This window comes from Xiphophorus couchianus, chromosome 15 (genome assembly GCF_001444195.1).
Source record: "Xiphophorus couchianus chromosome 15, X_couchianus-1.0, whole genome shotgun sequence".
In the NCBI taxonomy this organism is placed as follows: Eukaryota; Metazoa; Chordata; class Actinopteri; order Cyprinodontiformes; family Poeciliidae; genus Xiphophorus; species Xiphophorus couchianus.
This window is the reverse complement of record NC_040242.1, coordinates 2314883-2339072: the sequence shown is the minus strand read 5'-3', so window position 1 is coordinate 2339072 and position 24190 is coordinate 2314883. Positions and strand designations below refer to the sequence as shown.

The following is a 24190-nucleotide window of genomic DNA, read 5'->3' as shown; positions in this document are numbered from 1 at the left end:
TCTATTTTATGTATTTTGAATATTTAAAATGTTAAATGTTCATTAGAATTCAACGTTTATTGATCAGAATGTGTTCTTCCATTATTATCCCATTATCACCTGTTTATGGTCTTAAAATAACAATATCATTTATCGCAATAACTTCTGGGACAATTCATCATCCAGCAAAATGTGTTACCTTGACAGGCCTAGAAACGCAACAATTTAGAAAAAAAAAAAAAAAAACATATTTTGACTAAAGGTTTTGGAGTATTTTTTATTTTTTGGTTGTACAAAAATTGGTAAAGATTACACCAGGATATGTAACAAGATTTTATTTTAACAATATTATAGATGTGAAGTTTCTCAAAATGTGCTTCTTTATTCTTTAAATTTATTTCATTTAGTCAAAATAAAGATATTTGTTGATGTTTTAAGTTCTGCTACGCTGCTCTGGACAGTTGGTGGTTACCACGGTAACCAGTAACTGACAGCTCCTCCCCCTTTTGTCTGTTGCCGTTGGTAAGTGTGGGGCAGAAGCTTCTGGACTGATGTTGATTTATTCTTTTGTTAGAATAAATGCAGTGAACCTGAATGTGTCTGTCATGAAGTCAACCTGCACTGCAAAAACACAAAATCCTACCAAGTAATTTAATCTATTTTCTACAGCTAATGTCTTAGTACACTTCAAATATGACAAAACTAACTTACAAGTTATTTATCAGCAAGATACAGAAGCTTGTTTTGAGTCAATAATTCTTTAATATTTATGAAAAAGGGGCAGATAAATGTACGTATAACTAGACAATTTCCCCATGTTACAAGTGAAATAATCTGCCAGTTGAACTAGTATTTTTTATTTATAACAAACTTCTATATCTTGGTGAAAAGTTACTTCTAAGTTAGTACTCTTGAATTAAGACAAAATTAAGATATTTGCACTAGAAACTAGACAAAATACTACTTGTTAAGATTGTGTGTTTTTGCAGTGAACTGGACCTGAGACGAACATAGGAGGGTTACAGATATGTAACGGCTTAGAACCACAATACATTAAAGATCTGCTGTTGTTGTATCAACCTTCCAGACCTCTCAGGTTCTGGTTCTGGGGATGCAGAGCAGAGGAGACGCAGCTTTCAGCATCTATGCACCACAAATTTGGAACAAACTTCCAGAAAACTGTAAAACAGCTGAAACACCGACTTCCTTTAAATCAAAACTGAAAACCCACCTGTCTAGGATTGTATTTGAAATGTGATCAATTACAAATTTGCTGGTGGAACTTGACTTAATGTCGTGTTTTGATTGTTGATTCTATCTTGCATTGTGTTTCTGTGTTTGTAATGATGTAAAGCATTTGAAATGCCTTGCTGCTGAAATGTGCGATACAAATAAAATTTTATTGATTGATTGATTGATGTGTGTGTAGCTCACATTTGACCCAGAATCAACTGATAATTCATGAAATTCAGTTTGAAATTAAATAAAAGCGTTTCAAACTCCAGACCTCCAATGAATCCCTGCTCCATAAAACCGGAAACATTCATTTCTTTATTATGTGACGGCCATTAAAGAGACTCTGCAGATTTGACATGACAGATTCTCCTTGGACAGAAAACAGCGCGGAGATCAGACCCACGCAATCACATCGGCCTGATTTACGGCGGACAGAAAGTGCTGCAAACGCACCACAATTACAGCTCGCAACGTTCCAGCCTGTGGACCTGCCATGAAACCGCTAATCCACAGCAGAGCGTTCAGAGGCTGGCGGGACGCCCACACAGGTATCAGAGCGTTTTAGTAGATTACAGCGCTGCTCTGCCTGGCTGACATGATGTAATACAACTTTACAGTTTCTAGGCTGAAATCCACCCAAAATAAAAGCTCAAATTTGATTAAAGAGGAAAAGAGCTGAGATTTTTGCTTCTAGATTATCAATGGTTTAGTAAAAAAATATTATTAATGGCAGATAGATTACCATCTTTAGATTTATTTGGAGGAACAATTCAACAAAAAAAACTTTTAAAAAGCAAAACTTCAGTAAATATGGATAAGCTGCTTCTTAGCTTGTAGGAAACAGGATGCAGGTTGGGAACTTGACATCATCTGTGAAGCAGCCAATCCAGGAGCACCATTTGTTTTCCTTGGACCTGATTGGCTGAAACCCCTCAGGCTGTTGTGCAGATAATTGTGGGAAATTGGTGTAAAACTGGTGATTTGTTCTTTTTCTATGCAATTAAACATTTAAGTGAACATCCTCCAAGAGTGGTGATTAAATATTTCTTGCCAGTGGCCCTAAAAATACATCACTAAGCTTTCATTATGATGAATATGGCTGCTGTGGTTTTACTATAAACAGCTGCAGCAACAACCAACGTTTCTGTTTAACTGACAGTTCCTGAGTCTTTTAAGGTTTCTGGGTTATTTATAGGTATTATTAATAATAGGCTACAAGTTTCAGCTGTTTTAGAGAAATCCCACACTGAAAATAGAAAGATGCGGTGGAAAAACAGCTTCACCACGAGGCAGAAATATATTTAGGCAGTTTCGTTTTCCGTTCATGTAAACGGCTGCAAAACAAACGCCAAGAAAACAGAAGCTGAGCTCCTGAAAACGGCAGACAAATATAAACACACATAATGGCAGCGGTTTGTTTTAGCCGCAGCTAGTTCCACCGCTATCAGCTCAGTCACGAGCCGTTAGCTCATTACAGAGCTGCTGAAGCGCATTTCTCAACTGATGCTGACGGGTTCAAGGACAAAACATCAATAAGATCCAGCTGAGCTGTTTTTGTTCTGTTTGCTCAGGATCTACCGGATGAGCAACCTCATTTGAACTGATCTCCAAAAGGAGAAATGTCACTTATTTCAACCAAAACGGTTGAAATTGCAGCGATTACATGAATGCAGCTGGTTTAAATGTGCAAGTTTTTCCTCAGTTTATTTATACATATATATATGTATATATATATAAAAAGTTTTGAAACAGCTTCATCTTTGCAAATATTTCCTTTCAACTTCATATGAATTCTGTAAAAACATATTTGCCCAATAATCTTAGACTATTTCTAGGCTTTAGCTATCTAAATAGCGGCAGTTTTCAACAAAACAGAATGTTTATTTAAAACAGCAACGAACAAAAGTTTTTACCAACAAAGATAAAAGAAAATATTGAATGCAAGCTTGGGGCTGGACAATAAATTAATAATATATGTCACAATAGACACATGGTCAATATTAATAAATAATACATCTGGTAGAATACTGACTACTCAATATATACAATATTCACTGAACTCAGATCCAGAACCGCCCAGCATTCTGGGAGATGTACGAAAGACTTTTAGCTTGCCGAGTAAAGTTGGTGGAATCCACTAACTCGCCTACTCTTTGGTTACCTAGCAACTCGCTCATTCTTTGGTTACCTAGCAACAACCTGTTGAGTAACTGGCGCAGCAGCAGTTTAGGTTTTTGCCTCATAACTGCTTAAAAATAAAAAATAACTGTGAGGAGTGATAAGTGTGGAAATGACAGTATTTCAGATATTTAAAACGTAAAACTAATCGATATCCTATCGATCGACAGAGTTGACATGCTCATATTTTCAGTTTATATCGTCTAACTAACAACGTCTTTCTCAGTAAAAAGTTTAAAATAAAAAAAATTTACAAAGAATTCAAGTAAATCTGTAAATTAAGTGTACTGTAATAATATTGGATAAATAAATAAAAGATTGTAAAGGGAAAAAAGGCACAGAAAGTAAAAAAATAATATTTAAAAAGCAATCAGGCTTTAACTAATCCTAACTGAAGGAACCTTCACAATCTTTTTGTTACAGGACAGATGTTTTTGTTTGGATGTATTTCTAAACAAACCCGGAAGAATAGAAGAGTTTTCCAGTCCAGGAGGTTTTATAGAGAGCTCCAGAAACACCTGAATTTAGCAGGTAGTGTTTTTGTCATTGCACAAGACTCCACTGGTGAAGAAAAAGCATTTTTCAGCTTTCAGACTATTTGGACAAACCAATAAAGCTCTAAAGAAACAGAACCTGGTCAGATCAGAGCAAAATGTAACTCTTTAAAGTGCAGATGTTACTTTACAATCAGGTGTTTATGCTAACTCTCAGTTCCTAGCAAACATTATGAAACGGAAGCAAGAATAAAGAAATTCATGTTTTTGATAAGAATCTGAAAAAGAAACTAGGGTGGATTTATAACAAACAATATCCCAAAAACACAAAAGAGGAAATTATTAGTTATTTTTTTAAAGTAAATAAAACTTCATTAATTTCCAAGTGGCAACAAAAATGCAGAGAAAATCAGCAGTATATTAAAAACCCACCATAAAACCACAAAAAAACAACTTTAAAAAGAAAATTTTAAAAACTGGAAAGAAAAAAAAGAATTTAAAACCAAAACAATGGACCAGCCTGACTTCAGTCAAACTGCAGAGAACATCAAAGACGGTTTTGATGGAAGAACGAATTAAAATCATAAATGAGAAACGTGCGCAGCTGCTTTTTCCACTCATAACTGTAGATATAACTGTTTTTTCACCAACTATTCTGGAACAAATATTTCTCATGTAGTTCTGTACTATTTTTCACAATTAATTTTATGGATTTATTTTCTTAAAGTGTGTGGATTACTTGGACTGTTACCAACTTCTGGTGAATTTTTTACAACATATTTACTGGAAAAATATTTGTCATCTTCAAACAACATGATTTTTTAAAATCAATCTTTGCAAGAACTAATAAAATGTGAAGTGAATGTATCATTAGGAAAATATGCACTTCTTTTGTTACCTAAAAATTGCACTTTTGTCAAGTTAAAAAGGGCGTTAAAGGTAAAATCTCGCCACAGAAGAGATTTGTTTCTGCAGATTTGCAATATTTACTCCAAAGACAGAATTAGACTTAATTTTCCTGAAACTATGATGCAATTTTTTCCACACAAACCTCTATACACACATTTCATTCTACCGCCACACACACGCCGTGAACCCGTCCAACCTGCAGCTTTACAGGAAGGCAAAGTGTGTGTGTGCGTGGGTGTGTGTGTGTGTGTGTGTGGTACATCCTCTCATTGTTCCTGCCTTCACAGGGGAGAATGCTCTCATGTTTTTGTTTCACCTCAGGAACAAATGAGTTCAGTCAACAAACAAATCTGAGCAAAGCTTCACTTTGGAGAAACAAACAAAATCCGGTAAAATTCTTTCAAACAGGAGGGAAACTTTTCCAAAACTTAAATGCCCCAAAGTGAATTTGCACAAGTTGTTTTCTTAAACTGAACTCAAAATTATTAATTTCTGCTCTTAACATTGTTTCTTGTGGGTTTATCTTATTTAATCAGCCAGATTTGTGAATAAAACGTTCTCTAAAGATATAAAGAACATCCTGCATGCTTCTTTATCTTAATAATGTGCAGAATGTTCCGCACATCAAAAGTCGGCTGCTTAGTTATCTTTTTCATAATAAGAAACAATTTGTGATTTTCTGATCTGCTCAGTCTGATGTTTTTAGTCTTGATTCAGTTTTATGGACTAAGAAAAACTTGTGCTGCAGGTGTTTCTCTTCCTTACAGATTTCTTCTAGTTTTGCTTCTTGTGTCCAACTAGTTTGTTCTGTTGTAAACAAATATTTTAGTAATTGAGTAATCTATCGATTATTCTTACGATTAATCGAGTAATGGGATAAAAAAATTTATGAAATAAAATATTGGTAAATCGGGCAGAACACCAGAGTTACTATCGGATATCGATATCAGTCCAATTTTTCATATTTGAGCTTCTCTAACAGTTACTTTTCTGTAGTTTAGGAAACTCACCTGTAACAATAATAGCTCACTTTCTAGGTTAACCGGTAGAAAAGTTATACAAAGATCTGAAATTATATTCAATTTAATAATAAAGAGGCAGGCTCACGAACACGTTTGTAAACAATGTCTATGCTCCAGCTTTCAGTTTATGTATTCATCTTCAGTAAGTTTAATAGATGAATTCTCACCTTGCCCCACACCTGTCAAGCTTTGGGTTTGAGTTGGGGGCTTGGGGTTCAGGGAGCAGGCGAACGAGCGAAGGTAAAATGGGGGGTGGAGGGGAGGAAATACACCAGGGCACAGCCGAACGCAAGTTTGGGGGGGTAAGACGACCGGTAGACCAGGGGATGAACGTAAGAACGGGGGGGAGCAATACGGGATATTTAAGACACCTTCGTTCGTCACACTCAGAAACTACCAGCCATGTACCGCCACGATGATTTCTGCCACCCGTTTGTTGAAACCGGGATGATATGAGATTTATTGTGCGGTTCGTCCGTAAAGCTACACTTACACCGTAAGCATCAACTACTCAGCCGCCCGCCGTGTTCAGCATGTCCCCTCACCTGTATAAGTACTCCTGCAGCGCTGTTCGCACCGTTCGCTCTGAACCAGCAGCTCCCGTAGGAGAAAGGCTGCCGTACTCCAGGCATCGCGCCAGTCATTTTCAGGATGCTTATTGGTCTCCCAAAAACAATGAAAACCCAGGCATTATCATCAATCAATAAAATCCCCACGGGCCAAACTTGAAAATTGGACGTTATGCTGCTAACACTTAGCTTTCGTCAACAACTCAGAGGCGGAGGTCGGAGCTCTGCACAATGCAAGTAAGGTTCTGGCTGAAACACGGTGCGCTAAATAATAAAACATAAATTAACGAAGCTTCGAGTCGGATAAATGTTCCTCGAGGAATTTTAATAATCGAGGTACTCGACTCATTCGAGGAATTGTTTCAGCCCCATGTCCAACAGAAACCTGATTTTTGCTTGAGTTAGTGAGGTGGCACTTTGGTAGAGTTAGCATTGAGACTTGTTGCTACGGTTACCTTGTTCATTTTTGCAAGTGTTGGAATCATGGCATCTGTTGTTGCAGCTTGCATTGTGGCTTTTTGCTTTTGAGCTGTGCTTTTTGTTTTTGCCTTTTGGATTTCTGTGACCCGTCTGGGCCACCATACAAAACATGACAAAGGCCCATCTCACAGTTTTTTAAAAAATATTATTTGGATCGACTAGAGAAAGTATTAGGGCCAAGAGAAACAACTTTACCATCCATAATATAAACTGGGAGTTTTGATGCATTTAACAAATAAGAAATAAAGCTGCGAACACCAATCAGTGATAGTTCAACAATCTTAATTCAAGCTCGAGGATATTTCCACAAACATCTTCCAATCTGCCTGTTGTGTACTTTTGTCTAACCATTAGCAGAACGGCCCTCAAAGCAAACAGTGAAACCAGGAGGTCATTGACTGGATGACAGCAGATCAAAATCTATGCTAAATGTCTGTTTGATGCAGATCAATCCAAAGCAACTGAAGATCCGCGGGACATCTTAAGCCAAATCCACACATTTAGGCTTTTATCATTACTAAAAAGAGAAAGAACATTAAGAAACTGTTAATTTTTACTTAAATAAGTGGTTACCTGGTCTCTTCTGCCCACCACTGAGAACCACATGTTGCTGCTTCCTGCTAAGCTTTCCCCAAACCAGTTTAGGCTGCCACGTCCAAACTGGTGGAGGGACAAGAACTGTGCACACCTGCTTTTATCCCAGTGAGCTTTTTCAACCTGCTAACATGAACCGACAAGTCCGGCGCCTCCCAATTACACCGGCTGGAGGTAATCCATTCAAAAGAGGAAAAAAATAAATCACTGTTTACAGACGGAGACGTGGGACAGCGAAGGACTCCGAATTCCCAAAGTTGAGATAAAAAATAAAAAGTCACAGGATTTTACTGGAAGTCATGTTAAAAAGTTAGAAACTTTTCAACAAACACTAGGAGAGTGAATTATGAAAAAGTAATGCGGCAGTAATTTCCGTAAATGTGTCCAAAAATATGCGGTGGATTCCAGAAATGTTTCCGAGTGAAGCCCAATTCCTCCACATGTTCCTAAGTGCACAGTTTGTCAAACGGTGACTCAAGAGGTGAAGCGTCTGCTGGGACGGCTGCTGGTCAGACTGAGGTGGAGCGCTGCTGCAGCTCCACCAGACACACACACACGCACACACACGGTTATATAATAGGCCAGAGCTCAGCCCAGTTTACCGTCAGCTCCAGCAGCTGCTTGATAAAATGCGCTCTACCTGCCTTTTCCCATCCCACATACTCGTTACTTTTCCTCCTCCTCAGACGTCCCAGAAAAAACAAACGCAGCGAGGCGAGGAGGTTTCCTCTGCGCGACTTTCCTCCCCACACACAGACTCAACATGTGCGCTCAGCAGCACAGGAAAGCTCTCGACTTCAGCAGGAAACTCGCTCTTCTAAAACAGACAAAGAGTCTTAATGCTAACAGCTGACACTTTCCGCCTTAGCTACCACAATCAGCTTCTCACTGATTACAGAAGCTAAAAAGCAATTTTTAATGAGAGCATTCAAATTCAGTGGGCGAAGATAAAAATTTTGATAAACAATAATTTGTCCCAGTAAATTATTGTGATGAAATATTAATGTTTTGAAACCATTTTCAACTAACATGATTATGGCGCAGTAATGCAAGTTTGTCCTCTCAAAAATTAAACTTAAATTTGATACAGAACACTCCAACTATAACAATAAATAAAAAGGAAATAAAAACCACACAACTGAAACCATAAATAAAATGAATTATGATGAGCAACATTTGCTACATTTTCAGCTGCTGCGGTTCGCTTTCACACTCCACCGTCAAACAAACCAAACTAATTGAAAAAACAGTTCCCCTCCTCGCCTGCGGAGGCGTTGCACCTAGAACTACTGAAGGAAAAAACCTCTAAGGACACTGAGCTCAACTACCTTCTTTACAAAATGCAAAAGTGTCCAATTTTGCAGAATTCCTATTTTGTTGTTTGTAAAAAAGAAAGAAAAAAAACAAACATGAGCCATTTCTCCCACTATTCAAAGATGCATTCAAACTAAACCAGAGTTTACTTCAAATGAACGAGACCGAGGTTTGTAGGCGGACCAGAGTTCGAGCACGCATTCACACTTCTGCAAATAAACTGGACTCTAAAAAAACCGTTTAAAACGAATTGAACAGGCCTGGTGGGAACGCATCCCTAGATTCAACATCAAATATTTTCTTCAGGTGAAAGTTGCCACTGATTTCACCCAGAAGACTCACTCAATTTTAGCTCAGTTTTATAACAAAACAAATAAAAATCATCTTATATTCAAACCCACTCAAATACTGCATTTTAAACTTTGAAATAAATTTCAAGATGACCTTAAAAATCTGCAGGCTGACCATAAAAATGCACACATTGTCCTTTCCAGGCACATTTTCTAGCATAATCAACTATGTTATGTTCAGTTGTTATAAAAATTTTGTATATATGAAATAGGACTTAAAAGAAATTTTAGTTTGTCATTTAACGCTTTGAAATTGGGCCTCTGTCTCTTTAAAAACTCCACCTTCAGGAAGTCATCACAATCTGGCTCCTCTATTAATCCTTTAACAAAGTTTTTACCAGCGTTTCACTAAGTAGCTCCTACAATGAGCTCAGCAGCTCCACCAGGTGTTTGCTAATTGCTGCTGGCTAGTCTGAAGGAGTAGAGCAGGGGTGGAGCTGCACCTCGAAGGCAGGGCTATGTCCAACCAGGTGTTTTGTGTACAGCTGCATGGTTGCCAAGGAGATTAAGGTATTTCTCAAACATGCATGAAAAAAGAAATCAAGGTAACCCTCCAGGTTTGTTTTTGATGAAGGAATAACATTACAACGTGATGTTAAGCTAAAATAAAGTCGATTTTATACAACATTCCCCTTTAGTCCCACTTAGCAACTATTCAACACAAAACATGAGGAACAACTGAAGCTGCACACTTCCTGTAGCCCTGCTCAGAGCTGACGCCAGGCTGGAGGTGAACAGAGCAGGTTTTTGTCCAGAAGCTTCTGTGCAGCGTCAGTGTTTGGTTTTCGCTCGGCTGTCAGACTCAACGGTGAGAGTAGAGCAGCTGGTTCTGTCTGCACCCATCCAGAACACTCCATGTGTTCACAGCCAGCAAAACAAACACATGATCAGTCCTACCTTGGCGGCCACGATGCTGAGGCCCATGCCGTTGGTCTTCTTCAGGGTTACCGTGACAACCTCCGGCTCTTTCCTCATTGGCTGAAAGGAGAAAGAGACAGGAAGGACAAACTGTAAACGAGGAAGAAACCTGCGGAGTGGATCTGAAAGACCTGGAGAGGACGGAGCGAATGTCCGAACTGTGCGGAGAAACACTGGAAACTGAGTCAGAAAAACAAGGAGGAAAAAGGGAGGGAAGGAATGAAGGAAAGATGGATGGATGGAGGGGAAGACCGCAGAGGGACCCGTGGTTTCTGGAATGGAGTCAAGAATGAAAGCCACATCATGGCAACTCAGAGACACTTATGTACACACACTTATACACACAGCAGGGCTCGTTTAGGGAGGGCGGGGGCACAGGGTGGGAGAGACAGAGATCTGAAGCGGTTCCCACGTCACGGTTTTTAACAAAAAAACAACAACAAAAAAAACACTAAACAACCGAGAGTCTGACTGTTTCAAACACAAACTGGTGGTTAAATCGTTAAACTACAAAACAAACATAAAGTTTTAACAATAGCTCTGTTTTCATTACGAATGCGTTCAAGACTTTGACGTTCCGCTAAAGTTGAAAAAACAAAATTTCGCAATTCTGGTGTTTCCATTCAATAAGAAAAGTAATAAACGGGGTTCGTACTCATCTCTCACAGCAAATTTCAAGCACTTTTCAAGCATTTTCAAGGTAGGTTTCCAAGCTTTTCCAGCACCACAGCTCAGATCTGGATTGAAATGAGTCGTCTTTGCTAACAGCAGAGTTCACATACTTTGTATTTTGGAGATAAAAAGACAACTAAAAAAAAAATTAAATTAATTCACTATTACATTATTTATTACAGCAACAAAGTAAACTAAAATATAACAAAATTTTATGTTTTGAAATGTTTCTCTCATCTGCTTGGTCTGAGAACAAAACACTAATTTAACAACAAAAAAATCCCCCAATTTCAATAACTTTAACGTATAAAATAACATGTTATATTTTATACATTAAATAAAATTTTACTTTTATTTCATTTGCACAGATCAGTAAGTCATTAATTAATTAGGAATTATTTTGATAATTCTAAATGAGCTCAAACAAGAAAGGTTTAGTCTGATTTAGCTTCAGACAGTAAGGAAAAAAAATGCATCTCTTTATTCGGTGCATGAAAATATCTGGTTTTAACCTTGAAATTCAAACATTTTCAAGGATTTCAAGCACCTATAGGAACCCTAAAGGAAGCCATGTTTTTTAAATAAGTATAACAAGCTTACTTACATGTAATTATCAACAAAGTTTTTCCCACCTTACTCATGGAAACGCAGCTGATTATAAGGTTTGTATTTTTAAAAATAAACCAATTTTTAGCCTCAAAACAGCAAACATCACTATTACGCGGTAGAAATTTGAATATTAAGATAATTACAGGCCATGCTGGTTAACCACACAGCCACTGAAATGAACTGAAACCTGCTAGACAGACACTTTAGACCTTAACTTCACCACTTTTCATCACTTTGGGTTTATTTTTTTACCCACTATATGTGTTCAGCTCCATCCTGCCGCCTGCCTGAACTCACCGTTAACCAGAGACGCCTGGATTATGTCGAGACTATAGCCATGAAAAAGTGGAGCAGGGATAAACAGACCAATTACACAGGAAGTGGCAGAGTGTGTGCAGTCTGTCATTTACTGCTGCACGCTCGCTAACTGACTCCTTAGCTGCCGTTGGTGTTGATTAAACCGAGAGCGAGTCTCTGAAGTGAACGGCGCCGTTGGACTGGAGGACCACACAGACGAACCTCTGGGCCCGAGACGCTAAAAATAGACCGACTGTCAAGACGTCGGAGGCTTCACTTCTGTTCAGGAATTTTACCTTTTTAGACCAGAGAGTCTCGTTTAAAAGCAAGAAATGTTTCCTGATCCATTAAATCTGAGGAAAATTCAGATTTTCAGTTCTGCAACATTGTACTCTATTTCTCTCTCTTTCTTCCTCTCTCTGTCCATCTCTTCGTCTCTCACGTCTATTTTATTTTGTTTTCACCAAAATAAATTATATTTCAGTTTGCATTGTGATCTGACATAATGCTTAATTCAAGGCTAATGAATGTTTTTGCAAAGCAAAAAGTATTTATAATAAAATACATTATTCTGCTGTCTTAAAATTGTTTTAATGTCTTTCTGCTACTTTTTCATTGACATTTTTAGATGAAAAGACAAAGAAGAAAAACCAAACATTTTTTCTTTCCTGCAGCTAAAAAACAAACAGAAACATAAATTATTTTTTTTTAAATTTATGATAAGAAAACTTTAAAATCTCTACAACTATCAACTATTAAATAGAGAATGCTTAATTTTAGTTTGAAATTATGAAGAAAAGATTAAAGATAGAAGAAATATCAGTCACAGCGTAAATATTTCAGTGCAACTGAACAGTTCGATGAAACTCTGAGCCCGTTTCCCTGAGTCAGTTTTATTTCCAAGTTTTATCTAAAAGCAACTTCAAACATAAATATCGTGCTGGGAGGGATGAGAATAGTAAATAAATCCATAAATATACCAGCTAAATAAGTAAAACTAAAATCTGTGTGATACCATTTCAGTGTTGTCGGCAGCAGAAAAGTGGTTGTCGTTGTCGGCTCCTTCAAAGTGGATGGTCCAGGTACCAGGAGAGCGAGGATGAGGAGTTAGTCTGCAGAAACCTGGAAAACAAAGAGACACAGAGCATGATCAGAGAGAGAGAGAGAGAGAGATAGCATCTTTAGAAAGAAAGTGATCGAGATCAACAGGAATACAGACAGAGCAAGTGAGAGATAGAGAAAAATCCCTCTCTATACAGATAGATGGATAGAGAGACAGATGGGCATAGAGATAAACAGAAATAGAAAGACACATTGTGCAAGAGACAGACTGAGACAGGTAGAGAAACAGAGAAATAGAAATAGATAGAGAGAAGAAGCAAGAGATAGTTGGAGAGCGAGATAGAGATAGAGAGATAAATAGACTAAGAGAGAGCGATAAAGATGGATAAAGAGAGAGACAGGTAGTCAGAGATAGAGACAGCGGTAGAGAAAGTAGCAGAGACAGGTGTACCCCTCTGCAGCAGCGGCTCCAGGAAGTCCTGCAGCCCGTTGGGAAGGTGCCGCACCACGTCGCAGGAGTAGCCGTCCTCCGGCAGCAGGAAGGGCAGCTGCAGGTCCGGGTCCTCTTCCAGCTGCACCTCTCGGCCGTCGCTCCTCGCCAGCTCGTCCGCCGTGTTCTCCGCTACCGCCACCACGTGGTCTATCAGGTCCTGGACACAAGGCACAGAAGGGACTCCCAGAACCGGTTCCAGTTGGAGGCGGCGCCGGTCGGCGGCGGGCTTACGGGCGGGATGTAGGGCTCGTCCTGGGCGCAGCGGTAGTTGGTCATGAGGGCGTGCAGCTGGAGCGAGTTCAGCTTGAAGCAGGTGTTGTGGATGTTCTGGACGTCCTGCGTGGAGTATTTGTCCATGGTCAGCAGGGTGGTGGCCTGGAAGGACAAAAAAGCAAAACGCATCACAATCTGAAGAAGATTTACATTCAGAATGGAGTTTACATCGTCAATCTGCCTCAAAATATTTTCTACAGTTAAATCTGCATCCAGTTTTTCATTCATTTTTAAATTAATTGAATTTGGATTCATCCATAATTTCATGTAGGAAATTTACAGGTTCAGCATTTTTAGATAATTTTACCTTGTTTTTAATATCAGAGTTGATCAAAAATATTTTTTAAAGTGGGCAGGATGGATGGATGAGAGAGAAAGAGAGACGGAGGGGAGAGAGAGGCATGGATGGACGGATGAACGAACTGATGGAAAGATGGTTGAATGAATAGAAAGATGGATGAATAGATGGATAAACAGTAAAGTGCTGTGGAGTCCTCTGGACGTGATAAACCAGTTCAGCCCATTTAAAACAGTAAAAAAAATTTTAACTATTTTTTTTACAAACTCATGAAAATCATTCAAATAAATTCAGACTTTTCCAACTGATCAGAAACCTGATAAACTTCCTCTTTTCTCCTCCCAGCATGCATCTCTAACTGCGCCATTAAAACTCTCTTGGACTTTTACTGATGCTAATCAACATTTGCTTCACATATAACCAATAAAAAGCAGGAAAGTCTTGAACAAACAGGTATTTATTTCAGATTTTCTTTTAAATAAATAAAGCTGATTTTTGACAGATTTTACCTGGACAATGCGGCTGAGGTGGCAGTCGGCAGCCAGCTCCAGGCCCTGCTTCTCGGCCCAGGACTCGATGTGGCTCAGCTGCTGCCGCAGGATGGCGCCCCAGTAGTGGCAGCACAGTCCTGAGTCGGCGTCCGTCACCAGTTTGTTGAACAGCCACATGTTGATGAAGTGGAAGAGCTGTGAGAAGAGCTGGATGGTGAGAGCGGCGTTGACCCGGCAGCGGCGCAGCAGCGACATGGCGCCCGTCAGCGTCTGCAGGACGTCCTCTGGGGACACAGACATGAGACCTGGATGAAACTCTGCAGACGCCACGTCCAGAACCACTGAGAGCTCAGATTACGAGATGTTAAATCGGAAATCTATCAGTCCAATTATGTTTTTGTTGGAGAGAAATGTACGGCGTCACATTCCTGCCAAAAATCGTATTACCCAAGCGTGGATAGATTTGATCTTTGGCGATTCCATTTATTAGAGGGGTCATGAACGCAGCAGGCGTGGGGTAAAACACGCTCCCTCCACCCATCTGTACACTCTCGCCAAAAAATGTGAACTCATTCTTTTATTAGTGGCAGTAATGGTCAGCCGGGGGGCGGTAACTTCTAATTGGCCAGATTTTCAGCTTAAACCCGATGACAGAAAACCTAGAAGAGCAGAAAAAAACCCATAGAAGACAAAGAAGAAAGAGGGCAAAAAGACAAAGAAGATAGAGGTCAAAGAGGATGATGAGAACAGCAAATATGAAGACAAAGAAGAAACAGAAGACAAGTAAGACGACAAAAGAAAAAAGCAGCCAAAAAAATATGTAGAAGAGGATGAAGAAGAGGACAAAGAAGGAGAGGGAGAAGACAAAAAAGAAGTAGAAGAGGACGAAAAAAAGGATTGCAAAGAAGACGAAGAAAATGAAGAGAAGAAAGAAGTACAAGATGACAGAGAAGATGAAGACGACTTAAAGCAGACAAGAAGAGGACGGAGAAGAATAAGGAGCAGAGGTCACGTTAACGGAATATTTTCTGTATTTGACTGGTTATTGTTTTAAACAACAGGAAAATTTGAAGCCCGTCGGTCATTTGACAGGTTATAATTCACACCCTTAATTGGTGCATGGGCAGACATTACAGCCTTTATGCAAAGTGTTTATCACAGAGGCAACTGAAATCAATTAATAAAAAAAATTCTTTCTGAACCAAAGTCTTTCTGCCAGAAGCTGACAGCAGGTTGAAGAGTTATGGTCCGGACGCTTTGGAGCGTCTGGTTCAGAGGTACAGTCCAAATCTTTGGTTAAAATGGCGCGTTTAATTCCAGTCTCCAGTACATCCAGAAGAGAGACAAATAAAGAGTTTTCAATGTTGTGTTAATCCATTTATAGTCTAAACAGAGGAGCCGACAGTTTATCTTGAGGAAATAAATAAAGATGCAGAAGTTAATTAGACTATAACACGCGCAATGCCCTGCAAACCCAATGCGGATGCGGCTCCGCCGCTACGAAGAATTAAACTCGACTCATCCTGCGGTTTTTACAAATGGAGCTGGAAGACGTTACCCTCCTGTGCCCAGAAGGAGAGCAGCATTCACAAAAAAAAATAAAATAAAAATCCTCGTAAAAGCGCAACGTCCGGACAGCGCACAGGGTAAAAAACTCAGAGTTCAATTGATCGGTTTGGATCAGACAGATCCAACTGATTGATGAACCAGCGCAGATTTCTCTGCAGCTGTGAACCAGGAGGAATTTGTGAGGCTGTGCGTTCAGACCCCTGCAGGTGAAGTGCTTGTAGTTTAAGTGGAGTTGTTTAATTTAATTTATTATAAGTTATTGGGGCCACAGTCAGTGATTTTTGTCACTACAGAGAAAATGTTAGATGCGTTTATCTGCTTTATGTGTGATAGGATCTGGATTTGCGGTTCAACTAAGTGAATATTAACTAAACTGCATAAAAATGCGGCTAAATAGTTGATGTTAATATGATTATAATTTGACAGGTAAAAATAGAAGGTGACCGATTTTTTTAATGCCGTCAGTCAAAATGACCGACAGTCTTTTGATGCAAAGCGATGAACGGTTCAAAAAGAGGAAACCACTGGCTGCATCTGCTGTAGCATTTTAAAAAGCTACTAATAATTATTTTAATTTCTCCTTAAAATTACCGATTTTGGGTCTCTGTGGATTATGTTCCTCTGGGTCGTCCAGGAAGGCGGGCATGTAGTTATTCAGATCCGCCTGCAGGCAGTGGACCAGGTACCTGACGAAAAAACACAGATTATTAACGACACAAAAGTCTGAGATATCACCTACATTTTATACTGAAATTAACCTTAAAACTGCTATAAGTAGCTTTAAGCTTCTCAAACATTACAAGATTTGGAATTTTAGACAATAAATTACTAAAGATTTAACAAAGCAACCAATAATACTTTATTACACTAAGACTTTTATCCATGATCTCCAATAGATTATCCTTACATATTGGTAAAATGAAGTTTTAATTTTGTCAATATTCTCTTTCTGCTCCTTTTCTTTGATGATTTCTTTTAATTTAGTACGATTCACATTAATGAAATAAAGAGTAGAGTAAAATGCGAACGGACTTGAAGGCCATCTGGACGAGGTGGGCCAGGATGTCCTGCGCATCCAGCGTGACGCGGCTCAGGTCCCGGTCCTGCTTGACGAAGTTCAGCAGCTCGGAGGCGTTGGCCATCCAGAAAGCCAGCGCTCCCGCGATGTTCTTTTGTTTCTGGAAATGCACCGATCACAACCACAAACACAGACAGACAGAAGAACACGAAGAGGAAGCTGTTAGCGCTGCAGGCTGCAGGCCAGGTCGCGGATGTTAGCGGTAAGAAACAGAGGGAGGTTTGTGTTTGAGTGGCAGCCAGAAGGAGCAGTTGTTACTTCAGAGATAGATTCATGCCTCAAACGCCCCAAGCCTGCGTCGAGAAGAAGATTGGTCATTGCTGTCGCATCAGGGAGCAAAACAAAACGTCTCCACTGCTTTTCCAACACAGACCAACAGTTCAACATGAAGGTGACCTCTCCTTTTCCCTCCAACACACACAACTCCAATCACAAACGTCACCAGACAGAGCGGATTGAACAGTGTTCACACTGCAAGCAATGAGGAGAACATAAACATTGGGATTTACTCAAATCCTCCAGGTTACGGCAAAAATAAAATTATACGACAGCTTAAATCCTAATAGTAGCAACGGAAGCAAGATTTAAAAGTAACATTTTGATGCCATTTATTAGAGAAAAATGTGGTTTCCTGTAATCTTCACTGCAAAAACACAAAATCTAAGTAGATTTATCTAGTTTCTAGTGCAAATATCTTTGTGCTCTAAAAATAAGAAAACTAATTTGCTAGTTTCACTGCAGATTATTTCACTTATAACATGGGGAAAATGTCTTGATATAAGTGAAATAATCTGCCAATGGAACTAGAAATCTTTCATCAATATTAAGGAATTATTGACTTAAAACAAGCTCCTATCTTTGCTTGCAAGTTAATTCAAGTGTACCAAGATATTTGCACAAGAAAATAAATCAAAAATACTTTTGGTTCACTCTAAATACATTTGCTGTGTTTCTCTAAAGCAGCAACAAATTGAATTTCAAAAACAGCCTGAAAACAAACTTGGTTGCTTGCAGAGTGAACTAAAAAAAACGAAAAGGACTTATTTTTGAGGAGCTGATTGGACCTGCACTCATCTTTCCCCGCTTCGGAAATAAATCACACAAAACAAACTAAAATAAACCTTCATTCAGAACAGCCAGAGAATGAAAGGTTGCATCCAAAACAAAACCAGGTTTGAAACACAGATGAACATGTTCAGTGAGTTTTCAAACAGACAAACGAAGCAGATGAGGTGGAGGAGGTCAGAGGTCACGACTCGTCTCTCGTCCACACTGCTGAGGAGAAGCCAGACGTCACACGAACAGAGAACAGACCCCAGAGTTACAGATGGAGCAACAGTGACAGAGTGGTTTGCTTTGGGTTTTCTCAGTTTATTTGGTTGTTTTAGTACCAGGCAGGATCCAGGAAGCTAAATGAGATTAGTCAGGCTGTTGTTGCTGTTGTTGCTTAGTTTTCCAGCTGTGGACAGGACGTGTAGTTATGGCTTTTGTTTATTGCTTGTTTTTGTTTTTTTTGACATTTCTGTTACGATGGAAAAGAAAAATAAAAAAATAAAAGGAGCAGCAGCAACAATGATGGGCTGGTTTTAAGAAAACAAAGCACAGAGAGAGATGAGAAGAGGAAACAGAAGATTCACGAGGTTGAGCGATGTGATTTTCTTCTCCGTAAATCTGATGTCGGGTTGTTTGAAAACTTTCCCCCCTTCACTGATGCAATCGCTTCAGCTCCTCTCTAATTGGACTAACACCACAACATTGAATAGTTTCAACTGTTGGGGAAGAAAAATAAGGGTTCCCAGCACTGGGGAAGAGCACACACCTCCAAATTGTGCATATATATACTGCATTTTATATAAAAAATTACCCTACACATCATTAATGGGAAGCTCTGGTATCATACTTATCAGTGGTAATGTGCCAATAGCAGAGCTAATTTTTCATTTAGCATTTTTTGCTAACGTAGCATCCCATAAATTTATTTTCCCAGCTAAATTATAGAGCTCTAATTTACTTGGCTGATGAATAAACTTTGACATTTGTGTTGAAGTTTTAGTTATTGACTTAAAAATTCTTCAGGTAGCTAGAAGTTTATTCCATGCTTTTATTTTGAAGGGGGGCAAAGGCTGTTTACGCAGCAGCTCTGTTTCCTCTTAGACAATGTGTTTGTTTTCTCATAATTATCAAACATGTAAATTATGTCAGAATTAAATCGGAACCTGAGGGTTGTAGTTTAAGGGCAGATATAATTTGATTTGATGTCATCACTTTAGCATTAGCTTCTGCTAAATACCGTGTTGGCACAGCATGTTAAGCTAATGTTTATGGTTAACGCTTTAAAGCTAGCACAACTTGCTTTTTAGTTAGCCCATCACTTCTATTTACCAATAAGGATGGAGAAATAATAAGCGTGTGCATTACTTCATAAATTTGATTTAAAGCAGGATTTTGAACCGTTAAAAAGGCGAAAAAATGCTAACTCAATCCTCACCCTTTTCACATGATACTCATGTATCCTGCACTACCAAGGTAGAAAAAAAATTAACTACCACCTGCTGGCTTAAATGTGAACATTGTGACCTTTTGAGTTCATTTCTCAGTGATACATAAATTACATACATTAAAGGTTATAATGAATTATTAACCTACGCTTTAATTTATTTTTGGATTGTTACTGAATTTTTGCACTTTTTATTTCCATCTTAAGATGTTAAGAGCTGCAAGGAATGATTTCTATAGTTTGCTTCCTGTTTTGGATAAAGACTAATAAAATTATCCCACTTATCTTTTTTACCGACTAGTTGAATATTAGTACAGGATACAACACACTGACTGAATCGATCTTTTTGGTCTTCTCTACACCCTCCACCAACTAACTTCATATCCTATTTCACCACATCTAATTTTTTTGTTGTAAGCAATCAATCATAAAAAAACACCTTAAAATTTTATAATGATTGATTTTTCTCAACATCGCCCAACCCAGACAGAGAGAAAAATGGCAGTGTAGAGAGGAGAAAGTCTTTGGCAGCCATATCATGGTGTGCTGTTGTGACGTCCTACCTGATCCCCTTCAGCAATCTCCTGGACAGAAGGAAGTGGAAAAGGAGGAGGAGGAGGAGGAGGAAGAGGAGGACACGTTTACAGGACAGAGAGAAAACACGTCAACAGCTACAGTATGGACACAACATGTCAACACACAGACACTCTGGCTCACACATGGTTTACACAACACAACCCAGAATGAGTTCATGAACATCAGACTGATGGACGCGAGAAGAAAACGTAGAAACCGTCTTGATTTCTTACACATGATGGAGCTACGATTTAAAACGGGAAGAACTTGGACATTAATTCAGGATATTTAGCTTTTATATAAGCTTTAAATAATTCATAACTGAAGGATGCATAATAACTCGTATACAGAAACTGATTTTCTTGTGAGTTTTTCTCCCTGTTTTTCATTTAAAGATATTTCATCCACATATTCAATCACTTTCACAATGTGGGATTTCAAGCTGAACTATCAAACGTTTTTTTGTTTTTTTTCCAGTTTCTCATCCTACACGCATCCTAGGTGCACAAAGGAGCTTTATCAAAGGTCCTTCCTGACAGAAGATGCCACGGGTTTTTTGGAGAGCAGCCTCCCCAAAAAAACTCAGTAAGTCTGTCCATCACTGCTGCCATTTACACAACATAATGTTCTAATTAGTCTGTTAACATTTTACTTGCAATTTTTAATAACTTATGTTGCAAAGCTGACCTTACTGTACGTCTTCTGTTTGACTTTAACTTTCTTCTGGTATCCATAAATAATACATTTCTATTCTAAAATATCTATTAAAATTATATTTAAAACTTCAACAGATACAGGGAATGTCGTCAACAACAACAAAAAGCCAAATAAGAACTGGAATAAAAACCCAAAGCGAATCTTTTACCTTACTACCATTTGTTTCAATATTCACAGTTACATGCATAGCCAATTGCAGTTGTATTTATAAACACAGCTGGCTATAATATTTAAATTTCCCCACCTTTCGTCAGGAAATACTGCTCAGAACTGTACTTGGAAAAGAATATGAATATGCTTTACTGCCCCACAGTGGGGAAATTCAGGCGTAACAGCAGGAAGATGACAGGATATAAGGGATGTAGATTCAAGATAAAAGTATTAAAAAGTGTTTTAAAAAATTAAGAGTAATATATAATATATAATATATGGTACTGTAAAGGCTATAAACTCAATTTAAAATGTACAAAATGTGCATTAAAAACAGACTTTTTACAATATCTGAAACAGTGCAAACAGCAGAAATATCTAAAATGAAGAAAACTGTTAAAACAAAAACACAAAGTTTTAGATGAAATAATCTGGTTCATATTGAAACATAAAAAAGAACTGGGTTTAATTTTAACATTTTTAAACTGTTGGTAGTTGATAGTGTAGTTTAAATGTCCTAATAAATTTACTATTACATCTGAATGTTTAGTGCAGGTTCTCATCTTTTGTCCTCAGCCTCATATTGAAATATCTTCATAAATACCACTAAAATTAAACCTACTAATGTCCACATGATGCGTTTTATTTAATAGTCACTGCACACCAAAAAATAAAATAAAAAAACTGCCAGTGAGATCAAATAAAAAACACAAAAATCATGTACAAAAAAACATGTACAGACGCTTCAGAGAACTTCATGCATTTCTTTGCCGTTTTCCCGTTTGTCCTTAAAACCGATGGGAAATACACAAAACACCAAGCGCAAAAGAGGCAACAGGCAAGCAAATGCAAACACACCTTACAACTACAAAGTGTAGTTTGTAAGTAAAGTTAATGTGTAAACCCAGAATGCCCACATTTCAACAAAAAACAGCAACATGGCGGGAACCTGCTGGACTATCAGGAGCAGAAAACGGTGAAAATGACTCGTGAGATTACGACAAACATGGAGGAAAGAGTTACTGACCTGGATGACGCCTTCCATCATGCTCACCATCTTGTTGACGATGGCGATGACTTTATGCGTCCTCTCCGACGGGGACATGTCGGGCCGGTACGTGGGCGACAGGACGTAGCGGCAGGCCATGTACAGGACATAGGTGGGCGACAGCTTGAAGTGGACCGTGGAGCTGTTGGTGTAGTTGATGATGGCCGACAGGAAGGTGTCCTCCGCTGGAGATCAGGAGTCAGGTTTTACCATCAAATCAAATCAAGGCGGCTTAGATTTACGTCCTCATGCTTAGTGGTCAGGGATGCAACTGACATTTATTTTGGTTATTAACATTTATTATTCTGGCGATTAATCAATTTCAAATTCAAGAATACTTTATTACCCCCAAAGGGAAATTAAATCTTGTAACTCATTATTTTTGATTCTTCAAAGAGTTATTGTAGATGCTGATGGCAGGAAAGATCTCTTTGTTTTGTTGATTAATCAATTAATCATATAAGAAATTGGCACACTCTGCAGATATTTTGGCTGCAACTAACAATAATTTCAGTTATTGATTAATCTATCAATTATTCCAACTATTAATCGGCTTAATCATTAGACGATTCATCGGATTAATCGATTGATCATAAAATTTGGCATACTCAGCAGATATTTTGGCCTGCAACTAAATTATTTTAGTTATAGATTAATCTATCAATTATCAGAATCATAGAATTGGAAACCCTTTATTGTCAATGTACAAGGAAGCACAAGAAAATAAAAAAAATAGCAAGTCTTGAAGGCATTACAAATAAATAAGTAAATTTCAATAAATATAAAAACATAGTGGAAACGCAAGGAAACAATTGGAATATTAATAGTCTATTTAATTCACGAAAAATTAATAATATAATCGATTCATCGTATTGCATCGATTAAAAAAATAGAGTGGAAAGATTTTGGTCTAAAAAAATCAGAATAGCATCATAAATTTGCTGCAGATTTGTTGGTTGTAAATTTATGAGCATCTCCTCTTCCACTACACACCAAACGTTGAGTAAAGTTATCCAGGAAGTTCTTTAAAATGACAAACTATGTCTTACTGAGATTTAACTGAATAAATAAATATCTTATTATGTGAATCACAACAACTGCCTTCTAAACCTAATACAGTTTCACACAGGAGTCGGCCCACACAGACAGGGTCTGCTCCCACTCTGCGGTTTGGGTTTAAGGTATCTGTGATGTTGCAGAACTTGGCTGAACATTCCCATGTGGGATTCCCCAGTCAACCACTTGCCACCGCTAAAATCTGCTTCTTTTTTACGTTTAAATTGCTTTGAAAAGTGATTCAAGTGAAACTGGTTGCAGCTGCTATTCAGCATCACCGTCTAAAACCATCTACAACCTGAAGCTCAGAGCAGAGCGACTGGCAGGGCTTTAACGGTGCGTGTGCGTCACCGTCACCACTAAGTCAAACTGCCTCTCTGAGTATATGATTTCACTCCTGGTGCATTGTGGGTATGCAGGTTTGCACCTCGGTATGAGTAGCTGAAACCCTCCTGTGCCTGGAGAAGTGGATGAGCTCACACTACGCCAAACATGCAGTGCACACAAAAGCTTGAGGAAGGTCAACAAACACCAAGGTGAACAAAGACAAAGCAAACAGCCGAGGGAGCTTTGAGCTACACTGAGAGTGGGAAACACCCAGTGTCAGAAAAACCCGCTTTTAGCTCTGTTTGGGACTAAAAGATCAAAACACTGACTTTGAAAAAGGCAAATATAAATTAGAGCCATAAAATATATATATAAATATGAAACCTAAAACCGTTAATCAGCCTTTCCATTGTTTCATAAAGCACAGGAAACCTTTATTGCTCTCAAATCATGTAATAATTGGTTCAGTTCACCGAGGTGACTGTTGCTGTTTGTGATCATAAAGTTCATCTAGTTAGAGAATACTGACAGATTATGCAGCTTCTGTCAGGGAGAAGCATCCATAGATCACATTAAATCAATAACTGCTCTCCAAATGATCCTCCTACACGTTTAGCCTCTATAATTAGCTTCAGCTGCAGCTTGTTTTTCCAGGCAAATCAAGGAGAGACGGTTTGACTGCATCTGACTGTATGTTTAGCTTCCCTTCCATCCACCGCATGCATACAATTTGCTTAGAAGGACTGGCATCAAGTAGTTACAGTGGGGTAAATAACTGAGTAACATTTTGACAGCTAAATTATTGGATGTAGCTTAGCTTAACGGTCGTGAGTAACAAACTGAATGGTTATGTGGAAAAAGGTGAGGCTTGCACATCGCCTCTAGGACTCACTATTGTGAAGTTATTCTGGAAACAATTTTTTGATTCTTCAAT

The 24190-nt window shown here is 38.5% G+C and overlaps 1 protein-coding gene across 16 annotated transcripts in view; it reads right to left on the bottom strand.

Moving 5' to 3' along the window:
• afdna (afadin, adherens junction formation factor a) overlaps positions 1-24190 on the bottom strand; it is a 110495-nt gene that overhangs the window by 33843 nt on the left and 52462 nt on the right. For 12 of the 16 annotated variants that reach the window (XM_028040515.1, XM_028040516.1, XM_028040517.1 and 9 more), the window contains 9 exons: positions 21853-22058; positions 19946-19966; positions 16840-16985; positions 16399-16493; positions 14257-14522; positions 13408-13551; positions 13135-13333; positions 12637-12743; positions 10023-10103 (listed from right to left, as the gene is read on the bottom strand). In XM_028040515.1, coding sequence (XP_027896316.1) covers positions 10023-10103; positions 12637-12743; positions 13135-13333; positions 13408-13551; positions 14257-14522; positions 16399-16493; positions 16840-16985; positions 19946-19966; positions 21853-22058 — 1265 coding nt within the window. The remainder of the gene's footprint in view (positions 1-10022; positions 10104-12636; positions 12744-13134; positions 13334-13407; positions 13552-14256; positions 14523-16398; positions 16494-16839; positions 16986-19945; positions 19967-21852; positions 22059-24190) is intronic. The other 4 variants (XM_028040519.1, XM_028040531.1, XM_028040527.1 and 1 more) reach the window with 1 other exon arrangement.